We start from the raw sequence: 19,018 nt of genomic DNA on the forward strand, positions 1-19,018 counted from the left end.
CTTATACACTCACAAAATACACTTTAATTAACGCATTGTCACTTTAATCATTTATAGAGATGTCACTTTAATCATTTATAGAGAGAGATAATTAAAAAAACTAAACATTATAAAAAATGTAGTTTTTTAACAGTGCATGCATTATTTAGTACATGTTTAATCAGGAATCATCAGTCCGTAAGGGCACAAAAATCAGCTTTCACAGTCGAGTACTACAGAACCCGGACATGTCATCAGTCATGCACTTACAGGGTTAATTTTGATTTGTTTGTTTATTTGTTTACACAGTAAAGGTCATATGGCGGCGTTCCAGCTTTACTGGTGGAGGAAGAGCTCAAGTGCCCTTCCGTCGGGATTCGATTCCATAGTGGTGAGTGGCAAGTGGGCGACATTAACCACTCAATCCACGGACACCCCTGGTTAATTTAAGGCACAAAGTGGTGACATTTTATCTCCATGCAATTTTACGGAGTAATACTCAAAGATACGAGTTTTAAGCCAGAGGTAGGTCACTGTACATACTGTGACCAACGAGAGCATAAATGTACAGTAATCTGAGACAATATATGAAAAGGCGGATCTAGCACTACACTTTCTCTTATTAGTCTTTATAAATGTGTGAACTATTGATGAGATACCAGTTATTCTATGGACAATCATTATTTATTTTTTCAGTTTATATAAGGGATGTAATTTAAAAATTAAGCCAGTTAGAATGTATGCTTTTATACACTGCACATCCTGTCATAAATATCCATCACTGTGTAAATTGTTATTCATTAACTTTAAATTTATTCTCAGGAAAAAAAGTTTAAGTCTTGTAAAAGGAGATTAAAACAAATATGGTTTTTTAGCACTGTGCGTTAAGCTTCAGATAGTTTAGGCATTATAATCTGTAAAAGCATTATTTAACACTTTTTAGTATAATATTTGTAGATAACTAAATAAAAAAATAAGCAATGTAAAATTATGTTTTTTGACACTGTTCTTCTTGTCACCACTATCTATGACTGTGTGGCATTTAATTCAAATTTCTTTTAAATATTTCAAGTTATTTCAGACGGGCGGAAAGACGGATTAGGCGGCGACTATTATGTTCTTCTTACGGGGAGCATTGAAATATTAAGTCAATGTAAAACGAAAAACTTATGCCTGGCAATATCACTTTGACAACTGTAATTCAACTGTAATTCAATAACAAAAGGTAAACAGTGATTACTGTCACACAAATGAGCTGAATATAAGGTTTTTCGAATGACAACAAATAGTTGGAATAATATTTTTTGTAAGGATATCTAAAACATATTTACAGAAAAATATTTTTTTTAAATAATTACTCACATTCACTTGAAGTCTGCCACATATACCCAGTTTCATTAACAGCTGAACTCACGTACAGTTTTCCGTCAGGGTTTTCATTGAGGGTAATGTCCGATTGGTCATCAAATAATACAAGTCTTCGGGCTATTCTTGAGTTATTTGCGAAATCTCTAGTTTCCATCAGAACACTTGTTATTTGTAAAAGAAATAACATTTATTTATATATTGTACAGGTCAAACGAAATAAAACTACTTAGGCGAACGTTGTTTGGTATGAGGTAAAAACACAACACATTGGTTTGAATAAAATAGGGTATTTATTAAAAAAAGGCAAGAATGAAGATCAACAAGGCAAAGGAAAAACCATAAATGACAAATGTTGCATAATAACAAATATGGTATGTATTACTAGTATGTATATAGTTATATCGAAAAGACCAATATGGGATGTAAAAACCCCCAAAAAGGAAAACCTGCAACCACCCAGAGAGACTTGACTAGGATAAGAGCTTGACCCGTTTTAAAGATTGCTACACATATACTTATTAAAACAGTTTACTTGAATTATCATGTGTAACAATATCTCAATTAATGAAAACATTTGTAAAAGCAACGTATGCTATTTGGGAGGGCCTTCGATAATGTTGTTATAACTTTTGGCCCAACCCTATTGTATATTTACATTACCAAGGAACCTTTTGGTTCCTTCAAAATGTAGCCTACAGCTTTGAACTGTCAGGAAAGTAAAGCAGGAACTGAATTCGTAGTTTGTAGACAAATGGTATAATGTAAAACTGCAGAAAACAGTGGAATAAAACTTATGTACAAATTAATGACATTAGACTTCTGACTAAAATTGTTACAGAAACAATAAAAAAATAAAAGCATTTGAACATGACGAATGACATAAAGACCTTAATTAACATATACACACATAATTTTTACATCAATTAATTCAACTGTTAATACTAAAGTTGGTTGGAGTTCAAGTAGTAGTTTAAACCTAACCTGTATTTATCAGTGAAAGTTATAATTACGTAACCTGCAGCCTCGTACTGTCTGATTAATATAACCTAATTGAAGCCAATTTGTTCATATATGAGTCACATGGTTTTTACGATATAATTACTATGATGCAGAGTAAAAGAGCTAAACCAAGTTCTTTCAGCAAAGAGTAAAACTGCATCTTAGAATATAAAGAAAATTTCATAAAAACAAATCAAAAACTGTTATCCAGAGGCATCAGATTTATGTATTAGGCGGTTTTAATATTACATTTAATTGGATGTATATAGGGTAATTTGTAAAACGGATGTATTTATGATATGCTGTAGACTTCCATCGACTTAACTTTTGCATTTGCGATGCTGACATATTTTAGGCATGGGTAGCCACTCCAATACGAAAAGAGTGCACTATATAAGTTTGGGTCCATGTTATTTGCCATTACACAAAAACGTAAAGCTGACCGATAGAAACCAATGGAGAAAAGCTGACAATTACGATCTCTGAACAGTTGATTATTACGACCAGAAGCTATTCATAAAACCTAAATAGAGCATGTACTAGGCATAAAATGTGTTACCTTGGCGTGCGAGAGGAACTTCTGATAACATATGTTGCCTTTGGAGTGTTTATTGTTACGCATTGTAATGGATAAAGAGGAGTTATTGACCCTGTTTATTAGAAAACTGAATCCTCTCGCCGAATAACGTTTTGAGAACCTGTTAATGAATGAGCTAGTTGAACAAATATAATGAAACAACGTTTGATAAATGATTCAACAGTCTGAAACTAGAACTGCCACTATCATGGCGTGAATACCCCCGCATACCACTTTGTCAGAATCAACAGTGGCCATATAGAGCTCAAGGACAACCTCCCTGCCAAATCTGAGGTTACTAAGCCAGTGCATTGCTAAGTTATGTATTCTACATGCTTCAAATGTGAAAATGTCAAAATCAATACATTGCGGACAGGACATTCTTTAGCAATTGAGAAGAAAAGCTTTTTTTGTCAAGGTCCCTGTGACCTTTGACCCAGTGACCTCAAAATCAATAGGGGTCACCTTATAGTCATGATCAACATCTATGCCAAATATGAAGACTATGGGTCAAAGGAATCTTAAGGGGTGGACAAACTTTTTGAAGTCAAAGTCCCTATGACCTTGACCTTTGATCCAGTGACCTCAAAATCAAAAGGGGTCATCTACTAATCATGATCAACATCCATGCCAAATATGAAGACTGTGGGTCAAAGTAATCTAAAGTTATTGGGCAGACAAACTTTTTAAAGTCAAAGTCCCTGTGACCTTGACCTTTGACCTGGTGACCTCAAAATCAATAGGGGTCATCTACTAATCATGACTAACCTCCATGCCAAATATGAAAACTATGGGTCAAAGGAATCTTAAGTTATTGGGCGGACAAGCTTTTTGAAGTCAAGGCCCCTGTGACCTTGACCTTTGACCTGGTGACCTCAAAATCAATAGGGGTCATCTACTAATCATGACTTACCTCCATGCCAAATATGAAGACTGTGGGTCAAAGGAATCTTAAGTTATTGGGCGGACAAGCTTTTTGAAGTCAAGGCCCCTGTGACCTTGACCTTTGACCTAGTGACCTCAAAATCAATAGGGGTCATCTACTAATCATGACTAACCTCTATGCCAAATATGAGGACTGTGGGTCAAAGGAATCTTAAGTTATTGGGCGGACAAGAAAAAACCGACGGACGGACGGCCGGACGGACGGACAGCCGGACGGACAAGCTGATTCCAGTATACCCCCCTTACAACTTTGTTGTGCGGGGGTATAAAAAGATTGAAAAATAAATAATCGACGATGATTACAGTACCGACAACTTAACAAAATTGTTTTCTTACCTGTACATGCCCGGTTCTTCCGGCTTGTAAGAAGGATAGGCAATGTTTCTATTGTGTGGAATGGTTTCCTTAAATACAGGCTTCAAAGGTTCTGCTTCGATAAGTTTGTCATATCGATCTGGTGTTAGTTTAAACACTTCTATGTAATATTCCCAAACGCCACATAGTTCGTCAATCCATTCGGACCAGAGAATCTTTATAGGGTCCTGAATTAAAAGAACAACAAATAGATATTCAACCCTTTTAAATGAAGTATCCGTTCAATCTTATTTCCGTTAAGCAAACTGGATTGTAATAGTCGTAGAAAACGTAAAAGACAAATCGTATGTTTCATTTTACAAATGACAGTATCTCGTTAAAATGATTTATGATAAATATCACAAAGTCATGTTGTAATGAAAGTTTAAGTTTCTTTGAGAATTAACACATAGTATTGTTACAAGTTGAGTATATTAATATTTGAGTAATGAAATGTTGTTGTGAACTGAACAATTTACTTGTCTTGACATAATTTTTATTCAATATATATCATAATACTAAAATATATTTCTTATACTAGGTCAGAACTTTAAACTGACAAAGAATGTGTAAATTTGACTTAAAATTTAATTTTTGTGCTAGAGTATATGAATATAAAGAAACGAAGAATTCTTATTATTTAGTTCTGGATAGAAGTAAAAGCATGATTAATCAACCTGAATATTTGTTTAAAACGCATCGGTGTACAAATAGATGAATATTTACAAATATTTTCACTATATTTCTATGTAAACGACGTCCTAATGTTGATGTTTCCAAAACGTAGCTCAAGATCATTTATGGTCTTTTTATTAACATTTTATTTCGGTTGTATTTACCTTTGTGAATTCCTTTTCAACACGAAGTATATCTGATGCTGAATTGCATGTCTTTGTTTCTAGACAATGTTTAGGTGCAATAAAGTCGAAATTGAACTGTACCTTTAGAATGCATAAAATTAAAAATTATGAAAAGAACAATTTAAAAAACAAGAGTGTCAAATGTTAAATTGCAAAAATCAAAAAATCTAAATACAATGCATTAATTAAAAACAAATACTAGATCTATCTAAGAACATTAAAATCTTTCTCTTTATATTTAAATTTTAAAATGTTTATATCTTGTTTTGTCTTCGTAACAATCAAGTTGTAATGAAATTTTATGTATCTTCGAGAATCAACACATATTGTTGCAACAAGTTGAGCAAATGAATATTACTAGTATATAAACCACGTTACTGAATAGTTTTTACAATTTTCTTGCATTCACATAAAATGCAAGTAATGCTTGTATAACAATGGCTTAAATTATTTCCTGTAGCTAGAAAAACAAGAGCCACTGCGCTCGACTTTTTTTTAAAACTCTTTCCAAAAGCAAAAAACAAAACGGTCTAGTCACACTAGTTTTGTTGAAGTATGAATCCTTTCTTTAAATAAAAGCTCAAGGTCATTTATGAATGAAGGTCAATGTTATGATCATGGTACAAGATTGCTGACGGCAGCTGACATGACTGTAACAATACCTCTTTTTTTCTAAAAACAAAATCGAGCTAAAAGCAACATATTTTCTACATACAAATTTCAATATAAGAATAATGATAAGAATATTGATGTTGTTCTTTTTCTTCAAAGTAAAACAACTTTTATTTTAGAGTAGATGTATCTATTTCGGTGTCCCTATTACTTGTTTTTACGTTTGACTTTATAAACTGTTTCATCATAGCAAATTTTGGCAGTATTATTAAAAGAATCGCAAAATAGAAATAGAAATAAAATTATAATGAATAGTATCAAATCAACGAACTACTTATAAACGTTTCATTTTTAAACAGTCTTGACGAATAAGTGAAATAAAAAAAAAACATTGTAAAAAAAACTTTGTTTGCTGGGCCTGGTTTCAAAAACAAGAACAATTGTGATAACTAGAGATAGGACTAAAGTGGTTGCATAACCCCACCTACCATATCATTGCGTTTATGGGTCTTTTATAAACTAAACATACAAATAGAAGAATTTATTACGTACTTAATAATTCCGGTATAGTTCACTCTTACTCTCAATGTAATTTTATACTTAATGTCATTTTAGATTTAAAAAGAATTGTTTAAACAATAAAAGTTTAATCAAAACGAAATTTGAAATCAAAACTAACGGAGTTTACAAATGAGAACGTTCTTTTGGTAATAAAAGCACGGATTTGCAACACGTACAGAGGATAATACTGAAAAACGCTGAAAAAAAGTAACCTTTCTTAAGTAAAAATATGTTCCTTACAATTGACAGAATAATCATTCAATGGTTATTGATGGTAAAAAATGAAGCAGATGAATGTGATCCTAAATGAACGTATTTCAGTAATGGAACTGAGTTCAGTAATGTTTCTTACACAAACATTTACGCTGTCGGTAAGCAATTATATTTATAAATACTTGATTAATATGTATCTTTATTTCAAAAAGCCAGTAGACCAGAATGGTCCATGATGCAACATTTTTACAATATATACAATTACATAGGTCACATGACATCAATTGTTTACTTTTTCATGCATAATAAACATACTCATACAAAAATAAGCCTTGAAACAGACTTATCATTGTAAAAGATATACTTATTTGCATATTAGCCATTGAAAAGGACAATACATTTTTAAACCTAAACTGTTTACAAAGGAGGATAAACACACAGGGAGTTGAAAACTGCTGCAAAATGTATGCCTGTATATATCGTAATGTATTGGGAGAAGACATATGATTAATTTTGATACAAAGCTTCATGTCGGCTTTTGAATGCTTTATAAATATATAGTCCTAAATTAAATATAACATATTCATTTTGACATTTCAACAATTCTATGACTTTGAATATACCGGGTTTAATTACATAATATTGTGGTATTAACCTTTTTCTCAGAACATTATATTTAGAGCAACATATTACAAAATGATATTCATCTTCAAACATATTACATACAGTGTCTACACAATCTATTACTGATATCAACTCTATGTCTAGACCATCTACCAGTTTCTATTACAAGTCTATGAGAAGACAAACGTTATCTAGTAAGTGCATGTCGCACATGTTTAGTTTTTATAAAGTTAAGATATGGATGGAAACTAAAATCCGAAATATTCCTATTAAATAATGCTCTAGATGACTCTTCTTATCTTGAATTCCATTTGTGTACATACACATCAGACAGGCGTTTAAACAATTCTAAAAACACATTGACATTTGCAACTCCTTGAAATAACCATACATGATAAAAACCATACTAACTTAATAAACGTTTCACCTGCTTTGCCCAATTAAGAGTATTTGGGTTTCTTTCTATTGTATTTATCATATCTTTATGAACTATTTTAACATATTTCCTATCGTTTAAACGTAGAACTTTAAACAACTATTTAACAATTTAAGTAAACATCTTGTTCTGCATGGTAGTCTACCTATTTCACCATAAACAAAATATTTTTACAGTTCTTTTTAACACTAAGGACCATTTTACAAAACTTGTATTAACATTCCTGGAGAGAATATTTGGATTTGAAGTTGTGGCTATCACAGGTCCATTTCATGAATCATTCTGTGTTGCAGATAAATTGACAGGTTTTACAGCTTTTGGATATACTGCAGTTTGCGAGGAGGGCTGAGGATCCGAAACATGAGCATTGGACGTGGTTACAGCATCAGCGTATGTATGTGCATGCGTTCTGTGTACAGATTGTATTGTACATATATCAGATGTTGAAATATTTTCACCAGCACGTACGCTTTGAGAAGAGTCACTGTACGTATCATGTACTTGAAAATTATTTACAACAACGTTATTTCTTGGACGTATGTGTTGAAAAGACAGGTTCGGTTTCTTCATATGCACTACTTCATTCCACTGTTGGAACACATCAGCCACCACTTGACCATTCACAATCAGCTTTGCTGGATATACAATGGAAACACGGGTTTGAGGGGTTTTCAGAGCGTCTTTATAACTTTTTCATAAGCGTTTACGGGCTTCAACAATTTCTGATGGGAAGTCTCTGTGAATCGTGTGTGGTGAATTTTTACATTTGTAAACATTGTTCATAACATACTGAACATCAGCATAGCTCCCAAAACACACAAATATAGATCGCGACCATTACGACCCTGTAGTGTGCCTAGCCAACGAGAACGTTCAATTGGGAGCATCGTAGAGTGTCGAGTTGCAATTCCAGGAATCTACAGACTATATCAGAACAACTTTCAGGAATTCCAGAGCAGAACTTGATGAATATCAGATTGTTACTACGAGAGCGAGCCTCTAAATCTATCTGTTTTTAAGTTAGGATTTTCAAAGAATCAATATACTGATCTGTAATTTCAGCCATTCGTTTATACTTTTTGTTGGTGCTTCGCAGAATTTTTTCGATTTTGGCTATACCATTATCTTGATTTGATTTCAATGATTTAATTTCACTAAACAATAAGGTCATCTTACTTTCCATATATTTCATAATTGCATTGTTTGTATCATCAGGTAACCTCGCGTCACTAGGGCCCCTCTTATTCTTTCCATATCTATCAATTGGAAAAAAAAAACTTCGCAATCCTCCGTTTCAATAATATCTCCATCTTCAAGATCGTTTGCAAATTGACTAAACATATTTTCAGTGTCAACATTGGCCGCCATTATCACAATTCCACGAACAAAAGAACAAAGGGTTTCTGTAACAGTATTTGATTTACATACTAAGTACAGACTTTCCCATGATGCTTTAATTATAATGCTAACTGCGCATGCTTAGTAAATATACGTACTCTGTTCTATGTATTAGCTTTGTATGAATTAGTTGTGACTAGCTTAATAAAATATATAAACGCATGTTTGTGTTCTTACCTGCACCAAGAAACATGGTGTCAGAAGTATAAGACTGCTTATATACGCAAAAAGGACTAAATGCGACCCTTTCCTAAAGCATAATTCGTGTAGTGGTGGATTTATTAATCTTTTAATTTACGTGTAAAAGTTTAATATTTGGACATATCAGCACAATTATGAGTGCCGATGAACGGACCGAACCGCCATCAACTGTTGCACACCCATCAAATGCTGTGCTATCGTTGATTCCATTCCCGCAGGATGGATTTAATTTCAAACCAAAGGATCTAAGAGCAGCAACATCTTTAACATGCATAGGGCCTGAAGCAATAGATATATTTGACGGATTTGACATTGCAAATGAAACAGACAAGGACGATATCGAAATTGTCATTGATAAATTCAAAACGTTCTGTTTTGGCAAAACCAACGTGACATTCGAACGTTGTTCATGTGAATGAATTAATAAATGATATGCTAGTTCTTGGAATTCGAGATAATGGGTTACGAAAATGATTACTACAGGATGATAAATTGACCTTAGATAAATGCATACCCATGAGCAGAGCAGCAGAAGCATCATCCTCAAAAGTAAAGTCGTTGTCTAAACATACATCTCCAGGCGAAGATGTGCAAGTCGTAAAGCCAAAACGCAAGTAAGTGCTTGCCAAAGTGATCAAATAAAACAGAAAAAGTACAAATATTGTGGAAAAAATTGTTCGAAGGAATGTGTCCGGCTTTTAGACAAAAGTGCAGGTCTTGTGGCAAATTTAATCATTTTGCTTCGGAATGCAAGTCGCGTAAACATCACAAAGTGAAATCAGAAAGACCACATGTGAGACATTTAAATTTGAGCTCATCGTCAGGAAGTGAAGAGGACGTTTTGATGTTCAATCAAAATCAAAAGGTGCAGTCGAAAATTTTCGCAAACACGTTATTTATTAACCAAAACAAAACTGTGAGATTTCAATTAGACAGCGGAGCTGTACAGCAAATATTTCACCAAGGTTGTACGTGCCAGACGAGATAATGGACAAAACTAACATTACGTTATCAATGTATTTCCTAGGTATCTAAGGGCAAAGGACGATTTCGGAGAAAACTACACTGGGAATTTGATGATACAATGAAACCAGTGAAAATGCCACTCAGAAGGGTTCCTATTGCAATGAAAGAAAAAACTTAAAAAAGAACTAATAAAACTTGTAAACAAGGGCAAAATAGCAAAAGTAAACACTCCAACAGACTGGATATCAAGTTAAATAATTGTGAAGAAAAGATCAAATATGCTTAGAATATGTATTTATCAAAAATTTTTGAAAACTGCTTTGAAAAGAAGTCATTTTCGGCTACCAGTGGTTAAAGATGTGTCGTCTGAACTTAATTCTGCAAAAGTATTTTCAAAATGCGATGTAAAAAATGCTTTTCATCATGTGGAGCTAGATGAAAGGTCAAACAATTTGACAACATTTGAAACGCCATTCGGGCGATATCGCTGGCTTGTTATGCCATTTGGTATTTCACCAGCACCAGAGTACTTTCAACAATACCTGGAAAGGAATTTGGAAGGACTACCGGGTATAAAAGCGATCGCAGACGACATAATCATTTATGGAAAGGGTAAAACTAACGAAGAAGCATTGTGCGATTATGACAACAACGTATTGAAACTGCCAGAAAGATGCCTAGAGAGAAATATTAAGCTAAATAAAGAAAAATTTCAGTTGCTCAAAACCGAGATGTCTTTTGAGACAGACACAGGGGTGAAACCTGACCTGTATAAAGTAGATGCAAATATGTACATGCCAAGACCCACAGACAAGAAAGCTTTACAACGTTTTTTAGGCCTCGTTCGAAGTTCTTAGATAAACTTAGTGAACTATGTGAGCCGTTAAGACAATTGACGCATAAAGATGCAGTATTTCAGTTGACAGAAGTCTATGATGAAGCGTTTGACACGCTAAAACAGAAGGTGTGATAATCTCCAGTACTACGATATTTTGACCGATAGTCTGTAGTTACTCTTCAAACGGATTCCTCAGAAGCCGGTCTTGCTTTGTTACAAAAAAGACAGCCTAAGCATATGCAAACCGTAGTTTAACAAATGCAGAAAGGAATTATGCAATGATAGAAAAGAAACTATAAAGTATCCTGTACGGAATGACCAATTTTCATCAATTTACATATGGAAGATAGATTATTGTTGAAAATGACCATAAAGTATTAAAAAATTATCTGTAAAAAAAATTTTGAAACAAGGCACCAAAACGTTTTTACAAAAAATTTTTACCCAAAAATTTGGGAAACATATGACTTGAGATCGTTAAAAGGGGAAAGGAAAACCCTTTAATTATGTAAAATTACAGATAAACCTCAAGGGGCATATCTACCAAGGCCCCAAAGTTTACATCACTTGAAGAAGTTTTATTTTAAAGATTACAAAGAAAAAAATCGAACCCCACGATATGTAAAGATTATCTAGCATTGTCTCCTCAAAAGAAAAACCCACTAGAAAAACCCAAAGAACTGTTTGAAGATTTTAAAACAAAGTAACGGATCAAAAAAAATGTTGGGAGGGTTTTGTCCATCCAACGGGGTTTTACCCATATTTTTGCAGTGAGAAGGGAATTATCAAAAGGTAATGGTATCATATTTCGCAGACATAGATGTGTCATACCTAAAAGTATGCGGTCAGAAATTCTAGGTCAAATTCATTCACATATTGGTGTTGAAGGATGTTTGAAAAGAGCAAGATCATGTGTGTACTCGCCAAATATGACATCGCAAATAAATAATGCATCACTAAGTAAGACACTTGCCAATCTTTAGAAGGAAAACAAACAAAAGAACCCTTGATCAATCATGATATACCGGATAGGCCATGGGTTTAAATTTGGACGAATGTCTTTATGTTTGACGGAAATAATTATTTGGTCACTGGTGACAATTTTATTAATTTCTTTGAAATTGACAGGCTATACGAATCGAACTCGAAAGAAATCATTGGCAAACTGAAACAACATTTTGCTAGACATGGAATTCCAGAACATCTTGTCTCTGATCAAACAAGTGTATTTAAATCTGAGACATTCAAATCGTTTGAAAGAAAATAGGACTTTAATCATATATTTTCATCAGCTAGATATCCGCAGTCCAACGGAAAGGCGGAAAACGCAGTAAAAACGCTGAAACGTATCATGAAAAAGGCTAAGCATTCTCACACGTATCCAATGGTAGCGATATTGAACTTCCGGAACACACCCCAACAATCAACAAATTACAGTCCAGCTGAGCAACTCATTAACAGGAAAACTAGAACATTGCTTCCGGAAAGATCTTTGAATTTTAAATCGAGTGTACCATTTAATATTAAAGAGAAACTTGACAGAACTAAGCACAGGCAAACGCGTTATTACGACAGAAATGCAAAGTTCTTATGTCGTTTAAGAACCGGTGAAACTGTGAGAATACAACCCAAGGAACGAAACAAAACCTGCGAAAAGGGCATTGTTGTTAGAAAGCCACAAACACGTTCATATGACGTAAGAAAGGAGGATAGTACGGTAATCAATCAAAATCGACGTCAGCATTGCAAAACTAACGAACACTTCAATGAGAAGGAAAGGGAAGAAACTGTCGATTTACCTACGAATGCTAGCAGTGATGAGTTGAACCTCCCGTTAAAAATCCGAAATTAAAACCAGATCAGGTCGAGTTATACGTATGCCAGTGAATTACAATGACTATGTTACATAATATACAAACTGTAGAAATTGTAAGACTGTGTATAATGTATGTTATTAACAGAAACAGCCTATTTTTTGGACAGGCAAGATTTGTTTATTTTTTAAGTATTTCTTAGTCATCATTTTTTATTAATGATATATCGATTTAGTATTCTGAACTGAATAAGATTGGTAATATCTTCTTTTATAAAAATATAAAGGCATGTTTGTGTTCTTACCTGCACCAGGATACAGTTTCGAACCAAAACTAGTGATTTTACTATTTTCTCACCATATTACTCCAAATTTATTGATTTTATCCGCCGACAACAGCACAAACCATAGTCTCTCTTAATTACAAAATTTATTGCTTAATTTGAATCGCAAAATTACTTTAATTATCAAAAATATTTTCAACATTTTTTTTACAACTTTTCACCACCATGTCACGTGACCACCAATATGCAAAAATATATGAATTTCTTTTCTTTTTTCTTTGTTTCATTTTACGCCTTTTCCCAACAGTATTTCAGTCATATAGGCGGGTAGTTTCCTAACCATCGTTCCTGGAGAGTTACACCAGTACTAGACTACCTTCCTCCGCGCTAAACTACCAAAGCATCTCCCGGGGATCGAACCCACGCCAGAGAGGTAACTGGATTAGAAGTGATCGACTCTAACCCCTCGACCACGGAGGCGGCGCAAAAAAAAAAAAAAAAAAAAATATATGAAAATTATAAACATTATACCAGTTGATCATATAGCATATAGGACATTCATCGTTAACTGAGGGATATCTGATAAGTTTGGATTTTTTTGTAAAACTTTTTTTCGATATTTTCATGGCATGAGTAAACTTACAGGATCGTGAACGTTATTGGTGGTGTCGTTATTTTGGACAAAATTTATAACTCAATAAGTTCTTGTATTAAATTAACTAAAGTATGTTCTAATGTTAAATGTTCACTAGAAAATGTAATGAGATCTTAAAGCATTGAAAAATGTTTTGTGGGAGAAAGTATGGTAAAACTTAATTACCTTAATACCTTAATTATTTTAATTAGAAAGTTTAAAAACCACCCTGTAATTTTATTTTAGAACTATCCTTTAAATTTTACTTCGTAATGGCAAGAACTCTCCTTTATATTTTATTTTAGAACTATCCTTTATATTTTATTTTATAATAGCAAGAAATATCCTTTTGAATATCAAATGAAATTCCCTGATTACAATTTGTAATTTTTGTTTAATTTGAAATGGCCGATGAAAATTCTTCTTATATTCATTTTTCCTTGTATTTTTTTACAGAAAGCCAAACTGATATTAGAGGCCGAACAAAACATCTTGACTTTAAAATGTTTATTATTCAAATCAAAATTTAAACAAATATACATTCTGTTAAATATTTGAAAATGAAAAACAGTAAACAGCAATATACAACCTACCTCTCGAATATCTTGCAGACCTTTGTAGTACTTCCGAGCATAAAGATTACTCTGATCATCTATATTGACCAACTGTTGGAAACCCCCTGATGATGACTTGAACTTGATGTTCAACCTAAACAATAAAGAAACATTTAATTATTCAAAACGTATTAATAGACAATTTATTTTTAATTATTTAAAAACGGCATTTGTAAACTAGTTAAGTGTCATTCTAAAATGTAACTTCGATTTAAAGCAATTCCTCCAACACTTCTTTTTCTCTAAAAATATATCCGTGCCGTGTCCCATATCATTATTATTTTAATTCGTGTGTATATCATTTCTAACCATATCTGTTTAAATTATTATCAAACTTTTCAAAGCAACACCATGTCATGCTAGAACATTGGAAAAGTTGGCTTCCTATTTTTTGTTTTATCCTCAGTGTTGTTGTTCTTTTCATGATATAGTTATTCTCTTGTATTTAGTAGTTTTATATAAATTAGCATGTGTTGTTGTAGACATCCATATATGCTGTTTTTGCTGAAAAAAAAGGATGGAATAAATTTATTATGATAAGACTATCTTACCAATCTCCATGTTCAATGAGTGTCTTGAACTGTTCATCGTCAATTACACAAGTGGCCAGCTCAGCTGCTGGATTGTCCTTTGAGAAACCACCCTCACATTTATAGACTTTAAATGATCCTTCGTCTCTAATTAGGCCACCTGACAAAAATGATTTAATGCTTTTCATTATGACTTTCGATGTAACTTAACATGCAGCAATAAAAATCGTATTATAACTAAAGCATTTGTTGGAAAGAACGTATCTCGTTGATACAATATTAGCATTTTTAGTAAGAGGGATCAAATATTATAGCTATAATCAATAAATGTAAATCGCCTTACCATCTCTGGGGACTTTGCTGACGTTTGCTTCTATGATGCTTTCTACTATTCCTATTTCCCCTTCAGACACATAGTTTGGTCTCTTTGGCAAGTTTTCCGGCTGAGAGAAATATGTTATATACTCGAAATAGAGATTATTGAATCGCTTCTGGTTGCTGCAGAATTAAACAATATTTCCATAAACTTTTTTTTTCAAAATACAGTTGATATACTATGATTTATAAATTGAACTATAATTTCGTTTCACACTATGTAAAATTATTTCAATTTCTAACAGGACTTGTGATAATATCACTTTACAAAAAGTAGACAATAACCAATGTAAATACAGCAATGAATATCGCTTACGGCATGTACGGAGTACATGTATATTTTTAGTTATCAAAATTTTTGACAGGCTATATGGTCCTATATAAACGGTTGTTTGTGTGTATAATATGAGATTATATATTGCAAATAATTATTTATATACAGCAATATAACCTCTAACTTCCTTTATTACAAAGTACAACTGAAATTACTGGCTTCATAGATCGACTGCAGCGTTGTATATAGACTATATAAACGTCACGATTATCACAATGAAAAAGACCGTTACAAACGTGCAGTACTTTGCGGAGTTGCATTCTGTGGGCAGCTTCTTCTTTACAACAACAGATTAATTATTTTCTCACAAAAGATTTAACCTCTCTCTCAGTAGCAACAATATTACATGCAGGCCAAAGGGTGTTGATCTGCAGAAATTATACTGTATATCGGTTGTAAAATGTACAAACATGGGAAAACATGACAAAGAATATTAAAGCATTTTTTATATTTTCCGGGGTTTTTTTCTGTTCATATAGCATTGCTTAATTATCATCTCAAAGAAAATTTTGAATTTCACTATTATCTCCGTCAATATTTTAAATAATTCTACGAAAGCGTCCTGGTGCCAATTTATAATGTTCTACTATAAAAAGGATAACTAGGAAATAAAATAACTAATTAGGAGTTTATTACTCCTTCAGAGGACTCTATTACTCCTACAGAGGACTTTATTACTCATACGTTAGACCGAAAAACTCCTACGTTTGATTTTATAATTATTACTAAATAGTGGGACAAGAAATAGCTTTTTGTTTCTATACAATTGAATTTTGCCATAATGCAGAAATGTCTAGCGGATTTGGGAATCAATGTGATATTTCGAATAAAAGATTTCCTACTTAATAAAAGTTTTGTCTTTTACTGTAATATAACATTTAACATTTCATAAATATCGCTGCAAAGCAAGGGTTACTCTTTCTAGAGATCATGACCCACATGCCAAATATCTAAACTTTAGACATTTAAGTTAGTGTTACAAAAGAAAACATCATGTAATTTAATATATAAGTTTATAAGTGACCCCTGGCCTGGTGCCAATTTTTACCTCAGGGCTATAATTTGAGTAAAATTGGTAAAGGTCCACTAGACAATGTGTCATGCAAAAGCATCTATAGTATAATAGAACAAGATTATTTTTAACTGTATGCATACATGTACTTAGTATAAGGAAAATCAAAACCCCCTTGGGCGGGGCCAATTTTGACCCCAAAGCTATAATTTGACTAATGTTAAATAGAAGTTTTGTAGACAATGTTACGTGCTTGTTATCTGAGCTCTAGCTATTGTAGATTTGAAAAAAAAATATGTTTTTAAAATTCAAATATTTTCACTCTATAAATATAAGGAAAACATTACCCCGAGGGCGGGCCAATTTTGACCCCAGGACTATAATTTGAACAATGTTGTTAGAGGTCCACAAGACAATTCGTATGCAAATTATCTATGCTCTACGCCTTGTGGGTCTTAAGCAGAAGATTTTTTAATTTTCTTTTTTATAATTCCCTTTGGTTGCCATGTCGGTTAAAGTTTGTGACACCCTATAAGACCCTTACATTGTGTATTTGAACAGCATCAGTATAGATACTACAAAACTTAATCTGCTATGCAAGTTTAAAGTTTTGATAAATTAATAAAATCAAACTGGAAAAATAAAGAAATGAAATACATTTTTTCTTATAATTAATTTTCAGTCATGCATCTAATTGATTCTACTACGCTATTGAACAAAACATAGATTTGTTCTTTGCAGTATGGGACATAGCTGCTTTTGGCTACTGTTTTGCCCGGTAATTCCCCTGTCAACACCTATCTACATGACAAGTTTGTTGCTGTAATCCGCTTGAATGATGTTAGGCATGACTCTTGATGCAACAAGGTGTTGTGTTAAATCTGTTTTATCATTGGCTTTTTGTATAAAAGTAAGGTGAGGAAAAGAAAGTTTAGAGTGGTTTTATGTTGTTTTCTGCACATTTATCTTGTGAAGAACTAATAATATCTTATTTGATAGCTGAATTGATATGCATCATACATTTGTATAATAATGAAACCAGACCATCAAATACCAAATGTCTTTAGAAATAATGTTTTGCTCTCATCAGATTAAGTATTATAACTTTTGTAGAAGTATTTGAATGATAAAATACATTTTGTTTGTTCAAGCAACATGACTTAACAGACCTTGGTCATAAAATATATACGCAATGATAAGAATATCCACGATTGGGAAAACCAACCTTTGTCCAGTCCCGTTGGTGGTCTTAATGGAGATTTTATTACTGAACATTCATGTCGATTATTTTATTCATTTTTATTTATTTATAAAAAAACGAACCATGCCACTGGGGTTGATTCTTGATGATCATTTCTTGTTCAATAAAACATGCGATAAAATTAACTGCGATAAAACCACACAATATCTAAGTTGAATAGTAAAGTTGCATGTATTAGCCTTTGAACAGTGTAAAACCTATTGGAATTGAAAATTTATCAAAACAAAGACCGGCTTGAATTTTCAAAACAAATTAATCCTAATAATAAATGTAATCATATTTCTGGCATTAATTCAATTTAGTATATAATACGCTAATGATCCAAAATAGCAGCTAGTTCCCCATTTGTAGTCACAAATGTCATGTCAAATTTGTTATTGGGTAAACCCTTTTGGAAGAGCCAAATTCACACAAAGTTATTAGAAAAAAGACGATTTAGACTGAGTACATATGGTGTAAATTTTCAACTTGTTTTGCATTAATTTATAACATTAAGTATTCAGCAACGACTGTCAAGCTAGAAATTATCTACACAATGGATCAATAGCATCATACAAATTATTTGCAAACTTTTGCTAAATATGATACAGTATATATGCAAATATAAAATTTTTTCATGTAAAAGCAGTATCTAGAGTAATAACCTTTCATTACTCGTCTTCCGCAAAGCGGGGAGGGGATTATAGGATTGGCATCCGTCTTAATATAATTGGGTTATATCACCAAGGTCAAGTCAGGTGTTAAAAAGTCTAAATTTTGTGTCCGCTTTATAACATTTAAATTGCTGAAATATTTTTAAAATAACTTGGCAGAAATGCTAACCATTATCACATCATGTGCAGAGTCACTATCATCAAGGTCAAGGTCACACTCCAAGGTTCAATGTTAAAACATCTATTTTTCATTTCAACTCTATCACTTTTTGACTTTATGGAAGATTTGAAATAACTTGGTACAAATAATTACTATTATGAGACTTTATATTTACAATATGCATGGCACAACATCATGGTCATGGTTGGTTAAAGGTCAAAAAGTGCACATTTATGTTCACTGCGGAAGGGTATTTAGCTGTCATTCAGACTGCCCTGTTAATATTAATATAACAATGAATAGCAATGATACGTACGTTCCCCGTTACATTGAGGTTATTTTTTGGACTTCCTGAATAACTTCATTTTTATGTGCTTATCGTAATTATTTTCCCAATACTTACAATAAACCTTTAGC

The 19,018-nt window shown here is 32.7% G+C and overlaps 1 protein-coding gene across 2 annotated transcripts in view; it reads right to left on the bottom strand.

Annotated features, from left to right (window-relative positions):
- The window catches only part of LOC132739481 (uncharacterized), a 57,126-nt gene that overhangs the window by 23,041 nt on the left and 15,067 nt on the right, over positions 1-19,018 (bottom strand). For both annotated transcript variants that reach the window (XM_060727196.1, XM_060727195.1), the window contains exons 7-12: positions 15,150-15,304; positions 14,828-14,966; positions 14,256-14,370; positions 5,062-5,163; positions 4,205-4,410; positions 1,342-1,508 (exon numbers count right to left, since the gene is read on the bottom strand). In XM_060727196.1, coding sequence (XP_060583179.1) covers positions 1,342-1,508; positions 4,205-4,410; positions 5,062-5,163; positions 14,256-14,370; positions 14,828-14,966; positions 15,150-15,304 — 884 coding nt within the window. The remainder of the gene's footprint in view (positions 1-1,341; positions 1,509-4,204; positions 4,411-5,061; positions 5,164-14,255; positions 14,371-14,827; positions 14,967-15,149; positions 15,305-19,018) is intronic.

This window comes from Ruditapes philippinarum, unplaced genomic scaffold, assembly GCF_026571515.1.
Source record: "Ruditapes philippinarum isolate M1 unplaced genomic scaffold, ASM2657151v2 ctg4026_1_1_1_1, whole genome shotgun sequence".
NCBI lineage: Eukaryota > Metazoa > Mollusca > Bivalvia > Venerida > Veneridae > Ruditapes > Ruditapes philippinarum.